The following is a 15,077-nucleotide window of genomic DNA, read 5'->3' on the forward strand; positions in this document are numbered from 1 at the left end:
AACTACACATGATAGTTTCTCCCCGATTACATCTGTGTTTTCTCTTTTACAAGAGTCGGGAGTAAGGTCTACCTCTATATCAGGTGCACTAGAGATATTAGTGTGTAGCTGTAGTCAATCATTATTTTCCAGACCGCTTAACAGAGAGTTTCATAGTAATTGAATGTTGGAATACCATATCTTCTACCCCATGGTTCTTCCAAGTTCAAAGGCTGGCAGGGGAGGGCAGGACACCTAATTGGTTGAGGCGGAGGATAAAAGTAGCCAAGGGGAAGAATATTAACAAAGTGTGGGTCATGTGTCCCCATGGCTGCTCTCTCAAGCACTGTATGAACCAGTTGTGGGGACCGGAATGATAGGACTACACAGTCACCCCTCAGTGTTTTGTTTGAGGTGCCTACCCATCTCGCTCGTCTAGCCATTTTGAACTCCGAGAAAAGATGATTTTTAAGTCCGATCCTAGAAGATAGGAAGTAAAGGGATTTATTTCTTAGGGTCGACCAATCTTCAAAGGTATTGGGGGGTAATGATGGAACATTCGCCAGAACCACAGTATATGGTGTTGCTTCTGGGGGGAGATTTAGATTAAATAAATTTGATGTTGCTCTTGTCTCAAATTTATCCTCTGCTCTTCCCTTTTAATGTGGTGGTACATAGGGAGATACATTAGAAGCTACTGAGGCTGAGACAATATCCCTTCTTGAGTCTTTATGCTCTGGTCTACCAGTAGGCTTTGGGTTGGGATTTTTGGCTTTATCTGGTGCATTAGCTGGAGCTGATGTAACAGTTTTAGAATTTGCATTCAAGCAAGTGGCACTAAATTGAGGTAATTTAAAAGTTAAGTTTTCCTCAATTGGTCTCTGCTTCTTATCAAGCTTTCCCTCAATGTTCGTCAACCTTGATTCTATATTCTTAACTTTTAGGGTGAGAGGTTCTAGAAAAGTCATTAGAAGGGTTTCCATTATTTCCCAAAAAGAGTCATCTTTTGTTGGGTCCCTAACAATAGTTGGTGGAGGTACAGTTTCGAATTGATTATTCTCCTCGCTGCCTCTACTCCCATTTAGCTTTTCAACAACATTAATTTGTTTATTTTTGTTATTCCTTTTACTATTTTTAATAGATTTAGTAGCTTGCCTTTCCCTAATAATGTTTTTGCTTACATCTAGCCTTCTGCCTTCTAGTCCTCACACAGGGGCTATCACTGATATTTAGGACAGAAATTGGACTCCCAGCGATACCTTGCCCCTCCTTATCTGAGACATCCTCATTTAGAGGGGCAGGATCATCTCTTTGATTGCTAGTAAATATTGTGGGGGTCACAGATAGCCTCGAAGTCAGAGGCAGGAGTTGTTATATCAGTGGGTGCCCCAGGAAGTATCTCATTTGTTGGCATAATGGGATGTGCCCCTGGCAGAGCAACAAAGGATGGGGCTAGTATGGAATCCTGGGAGTTAGTAGTTAGCATTGAAATGTTTGTATTGGGTAAAGGCGGAAGGGTGCCAGGTGGGAGTGAGAAGCGTCTTTCTGTGCTTTCAATTGCAGAAGCGACCATCCCAATCGTCTACTGCAACATGCGATCTATTGCTGTCAGACTAGGTAGGGGGGTGTTAGAAGCTACCCTTTGTTTCCCATTGGCGATCGATCGAATGGGAGTATTCTTCCCCATTTTTCTGCGATGAATATGAGTATATTTAAGTAATAGCACAATCAAATTATAAAACCATGCACCTCCAGGTGGAATGTAAACCTTTAAAATATAAAAACACTAATACTGATATAAAAGAAAATGATTGCTTCAAACGCTAAAATACGATACGCCTATGGCTATTTACTGACGAACGATAATTACCATAAGTCAGAGCTGCGAGGAAATGCCAAGAGGGGTGGCCCCGCCCAGCCCCGGACGGCCACAGACGGCCCGCCCTTTGCCTGGGCTTAGCCCGGCTAGTCCCGCGCGTGGTCCCGTGACGCGAGGGTTGTGCTCCTTTTTGATTGTCTCCTGGCGCGGGAAATGCTGGTAGGAGCGGCTTCCGCCACCGAGGCGTCTGGGGCTTGAAGTCCTAATGCCCGTGGGCCCCCCTCCACACAGCGTGCGCTGGAAGATGAAGACTGCGGCGGCGGGAGGGAGACAGGCAACAACTGCGGCAGGGAAAATTAGCAGCCAAGGTAAGCCCCTAGATAGTATGCTGGGACCCCAGGAGTACAAAACACCATAGCCGATCTGTTAAGCCGTCAGACACAACAGATCCATGAGTGGGAACTTCATCCACAAGTTTTCAACCGTTCTTTCAGATGTGGGGACAACATCAGATAGACCTCTTTTGCAGCGTGAATCTTTCTGGATTCACTATGCTGTGCATTATTCCGCGGTCTTGTGGTTGGGTCCGGATTCGTAGTCTTTTCTTTGTTTTTTTTTTTTTTTTTCTTTGCCCAGGTGGGCGTCGGCGTCACACCCCCTTTTGGGTGTATTTCCGGTGACGTCGGCATGCTTCCTGCGGAAGCTCCCACTCTTGGGCGCCATCTTCAGATTCTTTTTTTCCGCGGTCGGGTCTGGATCGTTCCCGTTTGGGCTCCAGACATTTTTGGAGAAAGAAGAAAGAAAATACAGAAAAGACGAGGAGAAGTCATCTGAAGACTCCAGGGGACTTCACCGACGAAAGACAAGCAAAGATAAGGCGTTTTCCATCCAGATCTTCGACGACCGTCGACGAACACGCGACCAGAGAGCCCCTGGACGCTCGAGGATGGACAACACGCCGTTCAAGTTCTGCCGGAACTGCCACCACAAGTACGCGCAGAAAGACCAGCACCCGGTATGCAACCTTTGCCTACCGGTGGACCACGAAAGCGGAGACTGCAACGCCTGTTCCGCCTTCACCCCGAAGACCCTTCGTGTGAGAGAGAGGCAGAGGGTAGCACACGCCACCCTGCAGGGGAAGGCCCCGACCCCGTCGCTCTACGAGCTGGGGATGTCCTCCGAGGAAGAAGACAACGCTGCCGCCGAAGACGACTGCTACACGGTCGTAGAGACCGATTACACGAAGACTTCTGACAAGGTAGGAGACTCTTCGGCCCCCAAGAACCCGAGAGACTCTGAGTCTCAAAAAATCGAGGGCAAGACCCCGAAAGCGCCGACGCCAAAAAAGGCGGCGTCCGCGACTACTCCCAGGCCCAGCGGATCCTCAGAGAAGGAGTCCCCGGCGCCGAGAGCTGCTGATCAGCAGAAGACGTCGAAAATCGTCCCCGAAAAGGATCGATCGACGAGGGAGAAAGACCCGAAACTGTCGACGACGACCAGAGACCCGATATCCGGTTCGACGTCGAAAACTTCGACTCCGAGAGGCACGGCGACGAGCCATCCGTCGAAGAGACCGGCGGAACCATCCGACGCGGAACACGCGGCCGAGATGGAAAAGAAAAGAAGGCGCCTCGAGGCAGAGATGGAGAACTTCATGCAGCGGAAAAAAGATTTCGACGCTAGGATGAAGGCCTTCACGATCCCTCACAAGACCAAGCCACCAGTGCTGGAGGCGGTCGAGGAGGAAGAAGAGGAGGTCGCCGAAGTCACCGAGCAAGACCGGGACGTCGAGGTGTTCGACGACCAGGAGGAGTACGAGAATCCCCACGAGAGCTACGGCTATGGGGAGGAAGATGAGGGCAGGACAGACACAGAGTCGGCGCCCTATGACCTTCAGGATGTGGATTACATCGATGTCGAGACCGACAGCCCGGAGGAGGTGGTCGACACCTACCCCTCGAGGCCCTCGCCGCCGGACGACATCGGGGCCTACAACGCGGTGATACAATCTGCCGCAGCAGCTTTCAAGCTCAAGCTCGACGAAGAGAAGCAGAAAGCAGACTTTCTTCTGGAAACATTGCTCCCAACACAAACGAGGAGCCAGTTCCTCCCGATGCTCGAGAGCGTCTTGGCTCAGGGGAAGGAAGCTTTCAGGGAGCCCGCAACATGCAAGGCAGTGACTCCCAGAACTGAGAAGAAGTACAAGCATGCCGCGAAGGACCCGGCCTACATTCAGGGCACGGTCTCCGCAGACTCCATTATCACGGCCACAGCAAGGAGGAGGGCTAACGTACCCACTACCTCGGGCCCGCCACCGGATAAAGAGAGCAAAAGGATGGATCTGGTGGGCAGAAGGATCGAACGGAATGCCGCGACCCACTGGCGCATGGCTAATTCCAACGCCCTGGTGAACAGACACATGTACCAAATCATGGAGGGACTGGGACAGTTGGTGAAGGACTTGCCCCAGGATGCCAAGCAGAAAGCCGAAAAGCTAATTGAAGAGGGGAAGAATGCTGCAAATTCTTGCCTTAAGACGGCTCTGGATGGGGCAGACACGGCCAGCAGGCTCATGATGATGGGCGTCACGGAAAGGAGACACGCCTGGCTCAGGATATCCGGTTTCAAACCGGAGGTGCAACACAGCATCCTGAACACCCCGTTCAACGGCAGTACGCTTTTCGGACAAACAGTTGATGAGCAACTCAGCCAACTTAAGAAGGATAACGAAACAGCAAGATCCATGGGAGCATTGCAGTTCAGAGGGAACAAGAGGGGCACCCCGTCACGGAGGCCCGGCGGAAGAGGCGGAAACCAGCCAGGTACTTCACACCAGGCTTTCCAGCAAACGCACCAGGCAGACTCGCAGGGTCAGCAGGGCCATCAGAAACAGCCCTGGCAGTACCAACAAAGAGGCCAGTCCTTTCGAGGGAGAAATGGACGAGGACAAAATAGAAGAGGGGGCCAGCAGCCCACCTCCAAGTGACTTCGAAAAAATCCGTGTGCCCACCCACAAAAAAGATCCCAGGGGGCAGCACGTACAGATGGGTCAAGACAAACTAGACACCCACGACCACAGGACACCAGTGGGAGGGAGATTAAGATTCCACCTCCAGGAGTGGAGAGGAATCACATCAGACAAATGGATCCTCAACATTATCCAATTCGGATACTGCATAGAGTTGGAGGCGAGGCCAACAAGCAGAAAACCAAGAAGAAAGCCGCTAGCAAGCAAGCAGCTGCAGTGCCTTCAGGAAGAAGCAAAAGAACTCCTGCGGAAGCAGGCCATAGAAAGGGTACCATTCAAGGAAAGAAACACAGGAGTATACTCAACATACTTCCTGGTACCAAAAGTAGACGAGACAATGAGGCCCATTCTCGATTTACGGTTCGTGAACCGATTCATAAGAACGCAAAAATTCAAAATGACCTCCCTGCAAGAGGTGCTCCCACAGTTGCAGACCGGGGACTTCATGGTCACGATAGACCTCAAAGACGCATACCTGCACATCCCAATGAACAGGAAGCACAAGCACATGCTCAGGTTCACCGTGGGAGAAAGCCACTACCAGTTCACGACACTGGCCTTCGGTCTAAAATCGGCACCAAGAGTTTTCACAAAGTGCCTCGCAGCAGTCGCGGCGCACCTAAGAAGGCAGGGGATACATGTATACCCTTACCTGGACGACTGGCTGGTGAAAGCAAACTCATACCAGAAATGCAAGCTGCACGCACATACAGTGACCAGCACGCTCATAAACCTGGGGTTCTCCATCCATTGGAAGAAATCATCAATGGAGCCGGAACAAGTGAAGATCTTCCTGGGAGCACAGATCAACACCTTACAGGGCAAGGTGTTCCCCAGCGAGAAGAGGGCGAGGGCGCTGGTGAAGGAAACTCGCCTCTACCGGAAGGGACAAGCTCGGACAGTGAGGACGGCGAGCAAGATCATGGGGATGATGGCATCATGCATCCACCTGGTACCGAATGTACGACTCCACATGAGACCCATTCAAGAATGGCTACAGGAGCAATGGTCACAAGCTACAGGCAGTTGGGAGGATCTAGTGGTTGTAACGCACGCAGTGCAGAAGGAGATGACATGGTGGACCATGGAGAACATAGCAAGGGGAAAGCCTCTAACGCCCCCAACGCCAACAGTGACCATCACCACAGACGCATCCCTGAAGGGATGGGGCGCTCACATGGAGGAGCTCAAGGTGAGGGGACTGTGGACACCGACGGATGCCACAAAGCACATCAATTACTTAGAATTGAAGACAATTTTCCTTGCACTGAAGGCCTTTCAAACAAGACTGTACAAGCACAAGGTATTGATACAAACAGACAACACCACTGCGATGTTCTACATCAACAAGCAGGGGGGCACACAGTCCGCACCGCTTTCAACGCTGGCGCAGGAGATATGGAGATGGGCCATCCCTCTCAAGATAGACCTGCTAGCCATACACCTACCAGGGAAGGACAACATACAAGCCGATTGGCTCAGCAGGCAGACATCGGCATCCCACGAGTGGGAGCTCAATGCTCAGGAGACAAGATACCTGTTCGACAGGTGGGGGACACCATCGGTGGACCTGTTTGCCACACGCCAGAATGCAAAATGCCAAAACTTCGCATCCAGGCAGCCCGAGGAGGGGACACTGGGGAATGCCCTATGGATAGATTGGTCAAGGACATTTGCCTACGCCTTTCCCCCGATACCACTGATGCACAGAGTACTGAGCAAGTGCAGAGCGAGCAACATGACACTGATACTGGTCGCACCGCAGTGGGCGAGACAGACCTGGTACTCGCAGATCATGGAGATGACACAGTGTGCACCCCACAGATTCAGCAGGAGGAAAGATCTACTGTCCATGCAGAACGGAGAGGTACTGCATCCAGAGCCAGAGAGAATGAGCCTAGTAGCGTGGCTCCTGAGGACATAGAGTTCGCACATTTGAGACTACCAGAAAGCACCCTGAGGGTACTTCGGGAGGCACGAAGGCCCAGCACTCGAAAGTGCTACGTTGCGAAATGGAAAAGATTCACAATATGGTGCAGACAGGAAAGACTCCACAATAAGATGAAGAGGGACTCCACAGTGCTAAGGTACCTGACGCACTTACTGGAGAAGAACCTTAGCTCATCCTCGTTAAGAGTTCACTTGGCAGCGATAGTAGCCTACACAAGGGGAGAAACGTGCAGGAGCTTCTTCACATCACAGGTGGTGAAGAGATTCCTAGAAGGAGCGAAAAGGATCGCACCACCCAAGCGGGTGCCGCCACCTGCATGGAACTTGAACACAGTCCTAACGGAACTCATGAAAGAGCCCTTTGAACCACTTCACAAGGCCTCCCTAAAGATGCTAACTATGAAAACAGCCTTCCTGGTTGCGATAACGTCCTTACGCAGAGTAAGCGAGCTTCAAGCGCTGACGCTACAAGAACCATACATACAAATACACAACGATAGAGTTGTGATGAGGACTGACCCACACTTCATGCCGAAGGTAGTATCCAATTTTCACATGAACCAGTCGATACAGATACCGAGCTTTTTCCAAAAACCCACAACCAGCGCAGAGAGAGCTCTGCACACCCTGGACGCCAGAAGGGCAGTCATGCACTACATTGAAAGGACAAAGGGGCACAGGAAAACGAAACAGTTTTTTGTGTCCTTCGCAAACAGCTTCATGGGCAAAGCAGTAACCAAAAGGACCATTGCACGATGGATCGCACAAACAATCCAACTCTGCCACAAACGGGCAGGACAGGAACTGGCTGAGGGGACGCGTGCCCACTCCACCAGGAAGAAGGGCGCTACAATAGCCTTCCTGGCTAACACACCCATAGAGGACATATGCCTGGCGGCAACATGGGCTTCGGTGCACACGTTCACGAAGCACTACTGTGTGGACATACAAATGAACAAGGAAGCTCAAGTGGGACAGAAGGTGCTACAGCACATATTCAACACCCAACGCTCATCTTCCACCCAGCCGCCACAGAGATGAGAAACCGCTACAAAATCTATGCACAGCATAGTGAATCCAGAAAGATTCACGCTGCAAAACTAATAGTTTTCTTACCTGTCGGTGTAGTTTTGCAGCTTGAAGATCTTTCTGGATTCACTAGCGAACCCACCCACCTCCGCCAGAAAGATGAGGCTGGAGAGAGAAGAGGTGGTTAACTAAAGAATAGACTTTGAAAGTACAAAGCGGTAAATACAAACTAAGATGAACATTGCCATTACTTCGGAAACGAAAGAAACACGGAAAAAAAGAACCCGAAGATGGCGCCCAAGAGTGGGAGCTTCCGCAGGAAGCATGCCGACGTCACCGGAAATACACCCAAAAGGGGGTGTGACGCCGACGCCCACCTGGGCAAAGAAAAAAAAAAAAAAAACAAAGAAAAGACTACGAATCCGGACCCAACCACAAGACCGCGGAATAATGCACAGCATAGTGAATCCAGAAAGATCTTCAAGCTGCAAAACTACACCGACAGGTAAGAAAACTATTTGTTCGCCACCCACAAAAACGCCAAATGCCCAAGCTTCGCCGCCAGGTATCCACACCTGCTGTCCAAAGGCAATGCGATATGGATGAACTGGTGCGGCACATTTACGTACACTTTTCCACCTCTCCCACTGCTTCCATTAGTGGTGCACAAACTTCAGCAACATTCCTTCACTCTCATTCTAATTGCTCCAACTTGGGCCAGACAACCGTGGTACACCACACTGCTGCAACTTTCTGTGGTACCGCACCAAAAGCTATACCTGTCTCCACGCTTCCTAACCCAGAACCATGGAGAGTTCAGACACCCGGACCCAGTTTCAGCTCAACCTAGAGATCTGGCTCCTGAGGTCCTAGAGTTCGGTTATCTTAACCTTCCTCCTGACTGTATGAACGTTATTAAAGAAGCTAGATGTCACACCTCTAGAGCATGGTGTGCAGCCAAGTGGAAACGGTTTGTGATATACTGCCATAACAACGACATCAATCCTCTAGATGTGTCCATTCAACACATCATAGGATACTTACTATACCTTCAAAGAGGTAACTTAGCGTACACATCTATTAGACTGTATCTTGCTGCCATTGCAGCATACCTACAAAATAGACCACATCTATCACTTTTTAGAGTACCTGCTATAAAAGCTTTTATGGAGGGTCTCAAAAGAATAATTCCTCCCAGAGCACCACCTTCACTGGTGTGGAATCTAAACATTTTTCTCACACGGTTAATGGGACCTCCGTTTGATCCTTTACATAAATGCAAACTGCAATTCTTAACTTGGAAAGTTGCTTTTCTAGTAGCTATTACTTCTCTAAGAAGTGTTAGTGAGCTACAAGCATTGACCATTCAAGAATCTTTTCTGCAAATGCATCATAATAAGGTTGTTCTCCATACCAATCCTAAAGTCCTTCCAAAAGTCATTTCCCCCTTCCATCTCAATCAATCTGTAGAGCTGCCCGTATTCTTCTCACAGCCACAAACATTTGCAGAAAGCGCGCTTCATACCTTAGATTTCAAAAGAGCATTGCTTTACTACATTAAAAGAACACAACCCTTTCCTAAAACTAAACAGCTTTTTGTGTCTTTCTCACCACCACACAAAGGCAACCCCATATCAAAATCTGGGATAGCTAGGTGGATTGTCAAATGTATACAGATTTGCTACCACAAAGCTAAACGTACGTTATCTGTTCCTCCTAAAGCCCATTCTACTAGAAAGATAGGAGCTTCAATGGCATTTTTAGGGAACATTCCCTTAGATGACCTCTGCAAAGCAGCTACATGGTCTACACCGCACACATTCAAAAAACACTATTGTGTAGATGTGCAAACTAAACAACAAGCTACTGTGGGCCAGGCTGTACTTAAAACACTGTTCCAAACTACTGCAACAGATACGGGTGGTCGCCGCTAAGAGTGGGTACTGCTATATAATCTATGCACAGTGTGTAGTCTGCAGCTCATATCCCTCGAACGGAAAATGCTACTTACCAGTATGCATCTGTTCTTGGCATGTAGAGCTGCAGAGTTGCACACGCCCACCCGCCTCCCCGGCTACCTTTATATGTTCCAGTATTATCTTACTGGATACAGCTTACATGAGCATCCTTCCTGTTTCTTACAAAACTCCATCATTTCCCTACAATCTAAGGATGGAGCCGATGTCCATGCGTACTATTGTCCAAAGGAGGTGTCGCCTATCTCATGACTTCCAAAGACTTTTCAGGACAAAAAACAACTGCAAACATCTGGGCCCCACACTAGGTGGCGATCTATGCACAGTGTGTAACTCTGCAGCTCTACATGCCAAGAACAGATGCATACTGGTAAGTAGCATTTTCCCATTGGATTCTGCTGTACACAACAAAAGAAAGATGTTTGAACTTTATGTAGAAGTATGAACAAAATTCACTTATGCTTTACTCGTTTAAGGTGGAAAATGTTAAGATTTTTTTTTTAATAGTTTATAGGCTGAGTTTTGTTAATGCATTTTTGATATTGAATATGTGTACCACCAAAAAGACTAAACATGCCTCTAAATGTTGATTGAATTCTATGTTCTCTTTAATTTCTGCATGCTTCCCATAAACAAATACATTCTTTTCATCAAAATAAGTTTATTTGCACTTTTGGGCTTGAAACCCCGGATTTATGGGTGCCCCTGAGGAGGATAGGGAGTGCTTTATCTTTTGCGTTTAAAATGCATTTTGCAATTAAGTATTCGGCAATGTGGTCCTTTTCAGTCTAAGAATGTTCTAATGTAAATTATAAAAATTGTAACGTTGTTTTTTTGTTTTCATTGTAATTGTTTTTAGAGGTTTCAGTTAAGGTAGATAATAAATTATTCTTTCGTTCAAACCTTTTTACAGAGCGAAAATTTCCAAGTTTTGGACCTGTGGAATTGGCAGCCATCATTGCTGGGCCAGTCTGCATTATTTGCATTTTATTGATGTTGACGATTTATTTCTGCCATAATCGTCCTGCTATCCACCATCGTGTTCCAAACGAAGAAGACCCTTCATTAGATCGTCCGTTTATTTCTGAGGGTGCAACTTTAAGAGATTTAATTTATGACATGACAACATCAGGGTCAGGATCAGGTACGTATCTTGTTTTGAGTTGCACTGATAAATGGGTTTATCATTTACTTCACTGATCAATCTTTCATTTGGTTATGTTACAAGCGGTGAACACTGGCGGTGTGAATTAGACTCATAGATAACATCTTTTAGGTATGACCGGATAGGTCTTGTAATCCCTACATTGAATAGACAATGTTGACATTTAGTAATTAGTGCTTGAAGAGCAATGAAAGTGTTATGTAAAATAGGTAACATTTGCACCATTAGTATCTGGCATATCATGTGAAAGAAATGTGTCCTTAAAGCAGTCCTTCTTTATTATGCAGTTAATTAAAACCGTAACATACAAACATCTCATCAATACTTAATTAAAACAAGAAAAATGTAAAAGCACATTATGAAATCAAGCAGCCAAGATTAATAACTGTTCCCAAGCAGCATTTCTGATTAATGACTGGAATGTTAAATGTAACCATTTAGAGCCAGAAGAGAAGAGAAGGCAATATCAGAATGTCCCAGGGTTTGTTGCAGTTGCCAATACCTAGCTTTCAGCAAAGTCCTTTTGTACAGTGGCAATATAAGAAGGGACTTGAGAATGCTTCAACAGCTCTTAGTGTGCTATCTCTGTAAGTGTGTTAGGCCCTGCAAGATGATCCGATTTTACCCCCTGGGTGCTGTCTCAAGTTTCTTTAACTGTGAGCTGTGTGCAATGTGGTTAAAATAATGTTAATAAACTTCCCAGCCCTTGCAAGAAATTGAGCGGAGTTGTTTTTTAAAGCACAAATCAGATGCTTCCCTGCAATGCCTCAGCAGCATGTGCCGATAGACTGGGAGCAGTAGCCGGCGACGGTCATGAGCAACGCGAGGACAACAGCATAGCAGGTGTAGCCAAGACTCATCTGGGTAGTTACAAAGCCTACACGTTAGCTGTCCATTCCTCCGAGCCCAAAGCAGATAAGTCGTAGATTGGAAGGGCTAAAAGCCTCAAATAATTTTATTGCGTGTCTGTGGTTGAAAGGAATAATTAAAATATGGTTGATGTTTCCCTTTGATGTACGTGGCGTCAAGGTCTATGAAGACTGGATTTTCAGAAAGGCGAGCATTGTCTCTCTCAAATGACATTCAAATAATTTGGTTTTTTTATAGTTTTTTCCACATTGACAGAGGAATGGCTGGATTAGTGAGGTTTGTGGTTTCAATCTTCAATGTGGAAATGGGCAGATGCAGCGGTCTGTACCAGGGGAAGAGTTTGTCCATGAATATAAATAGAAGTTGTTCTTTCAAGGATTGAGCTGAGGCGCGCAGGGTATGGATGTAAAATGTCATTGTCACTTAAGCAGTGAAGGTCTGCACTTGCCAGGCCCAACTCAAGCCTCAGCCTGGCCCTGCTTGCATGCTGGGGAATGGAAAATATTTTCTTATAGGCTGTTGTTTGATAATTCGCAAGAAATTGGTCCGTTTTGCCTGGAAAAGCCAGGTGGCCGTAAGATAATGCTGAGTGCAATTTGGCGTGTAAGACCCTTAAAATTGGCTTGGCAGAAGGGCTGTGCAGCTGCCGATTAAGGCGTCTCAGGCTATGTATAACACCGGCTCCCTTGGACCGAAGGTGTTTAAGATGGACCACTTGATTTGCCCTTTCATTGAACCAGACTCCCAAAAGGTTGGAGCTGGTGCAGGTGGTTATTTGTGGCCCACCTACTCTTCAAGACAAGATTTTGTTTCTTTGACGTTTCCCAAAAATCATGACTTTAGTTTTTGACCCCTTCATCAGGAGTTTGTTCTTTATATTGCACATTCAGTCAGTCAGTCAATCCATTTTATTCGATTACTTAAAATCATAAAAGTACAAAAAAAAATACATAAACATAGACACTACTACAAATCTTTAAACATAACATAAAAAATACATAGGCGATGGGGTGACGGGATGTTTGCAATTGACCCTTTCTTGTTTCTTCTGTCTAAGGAGTTGGGACAAAGACATCGCCTGAAGTGCACGCTTGGAGCGCAATCAATCTCAACTGAGGGAACCAAGTGACATTCGAGGGCTGGGGGGAGGGGGCGGTGTAGGGACTAGACAAGGTTACATGGGGGAGGGGAGGGTCTAGTTAGGGTGTGGTAGGTGCCTAGGTACTGCATGTGGGTTCTGTAGGAGCTTGATCTGTGGTCATGGGCCGCATTGTTACTGCTGAGGTTTTTTTTAAATTAATTGTGTTGTACATACTGCCAATGATCTTCCGACGTAAACTGATGTGCTTTGTAATGGAGTGTTTCTTGTAATAAAAAGATTTTCAAAAAAAATAAACAATAAATACATAGGCTATATTAAAATTCATAATGGAACCCAACATATATTCAGATCCCTTAAACTAGAATTAGGCAATAGCTAATGAGTAGTACCTTTGGATGGACTCGTCCTCAAAGTTATCTTGTTCTTAATCCTCACTGCTGCTGCCAAAAAGGATGCAATATTAAAAGTTTCATCAGGGTTACGCAAAGCTTGAAGAAAAACTAGCGCTGGTCTAGCCTGAGTGAAACCCTTTCCTCTCAGTATAGGTAACAGATATATTCTGCGAACATTTGTGGAAAAAGTCGCAAAACATCATAAAATGTTATGTGTCCTGGGGCGAGAAAATCATCACATTGGCAAGGATCAGCATCTTCAGGTTTACACCATCCATGATAATCTCCCAATGTTAGTTTGATCAAATTAAAACGGAGCCTTGTTAGAAGCCAGCGATGGTACAACTTATTAACAGATAAGGTTCAGTGTTAATAGATGTTTTTAACAGGTAATGGGCCCTAACTAAGGGTTTACATAGCTCCTGTTCTTCTCGCTCCACCGACAAGAGGTTCTTAAAATTCAATTTCACCCACAACACGCCCTCCTTCCGAATCTTGTCAGGATCCTCATAGAGCTCTGGCCGTCCTAATTTAATTAACATACTTTTTACGTACGCCACCCATTTGATTTTTACAGACTTATCCAATGCTATACAATCTCGTAAGATCAAAAGATTCAGGGTTAGTTCGGGGTTCAGCCAAGTTTTGAGCCAGCAAAGCAACAGAGCTGCTCTCAATGCATCAGTGACATAACCCATCCCTAACTCCTGATTTATAGCATACAATAGGGTCGATTGTGGGATGGACAGAAGACTTCTTAAAAAATTGTTTTCCGGTATATGGATGCCAGCCTGATCTTTATATCCCCATATGGCAGATCCATAGGCCTCAATAGCCAAACACTTGGCTTTATAGATCTTTAGGATAGCCTCTATTGGTATGGCCCCCAGACGTCGCGCAAATCCTAACAGGAATGAAGAAGCTCGTATAACTGCATTCTTTTTGACTTTTTGTTGTTGGACCCAGGATGACCTGTCATCAAAAAGAACTCCCCAAAAAGTAAAGGAGGACACAGAAGAAACCTCAAAACCATTACAATAAAAAGTCTTTCTAGGTCAATGACCTACTGTCATGGAGTGCGACTTTCCATTGTTCACAACCAGATCCAGTGAGATCATAAATGCCCCAAAAGCATCTAAGAGCCGTTGTAGGCCTACTGCCGTACGGGCCAAAAGAACCGCGTCGTCCGCGTAAAGGACGACAGGAACTGGACACCCTCCCACTCACGGAATGTCCAAGGCTGCCTCTACTAGCAATTTGTCCTGATCATTCACATAAAGAGTGAAGAGCAGGTGTGCCAAGATGCACCCTTGCCGTACGCCCCTGTCCGATTTAAAAGATCTGGTACAGTCGCCAGCCTGGGATAGCCTAACAGAGGCTCTGAGATCTTGGTGGAGATTAGCTAAAAAATAAACTAAACAGGGATCAAGTCCCTTTTCCAATAAAATATTCCAGAGCTTGATCTGTTAACCAGATCAAATGCACTGGATAAATCCATAAAAGCCATTGTTAAACAACCCTTCTTGGCCATAGTGTATTTGCCTATTAAAGATGCAGATTTAAACATTGATCCATAGTACTCCTCCCTCATCTGAATCCTTATTGCATGTTTGACAGGATATCCCTTTCATTTACCCATTCTGTGATTTTAGCTAAAATTACCTTTCCCAACATTTTCACAGAAGAGTCCATGATGGATATTGGCCTGTAAAAACCGTGGGTCCCCTCTCTGCCCCCTTTTAAAAATGGGAATAATAATCGATTTTG

At 46.5% G+C, this 15,077-nt stretch overlaps 1 protein-coding gene across 5 annotated transcripts in view; it reads left to right on the plus strand.

Annotated features, from left to right (window-relative positions):
• Positions 1-15,077, plus strand: part of TGFBR1 (transforming growth factor beta receptor 1) — a 1,073,092-nt gene that overhangs the window by 370,750 nt on the left and 687,265 nt on the right. For all 5 annotated transcript variants that reach the window (XR_013610571.1, XR_013610572.1, XM_078687672.1 and 2 more), the window contains one exon: positions 10,695-10,925. Coding sequence is in view for 3 of the 5 variants with exons in the window: in XM_078687672.1 (XP_078543798.1) it covers positions 10,695-10,925 (231 nt within the window). In the remaining 2 variants the exon portion in view is untranslated. The remainder of the gene's footprint in view (positions 1-10,694; positions 10,926-15,077) is intronic.

The sequence above is a fragment of the Lissotriton helveticus genome, chromosome 4_1 (assembly GCF_964261635.1).
Source record: "Lissotriton helveticus chromosome 4_1, aLisHel1.1, whole genome shotgun sequence".
In the NCBI taxonomy this organism is placed as follows: Eukaryota; Metazoa; Chordata; class Amphibia; order Caudata; family Salamandridae; genus Lissotriton; species Lissotriton helveticus.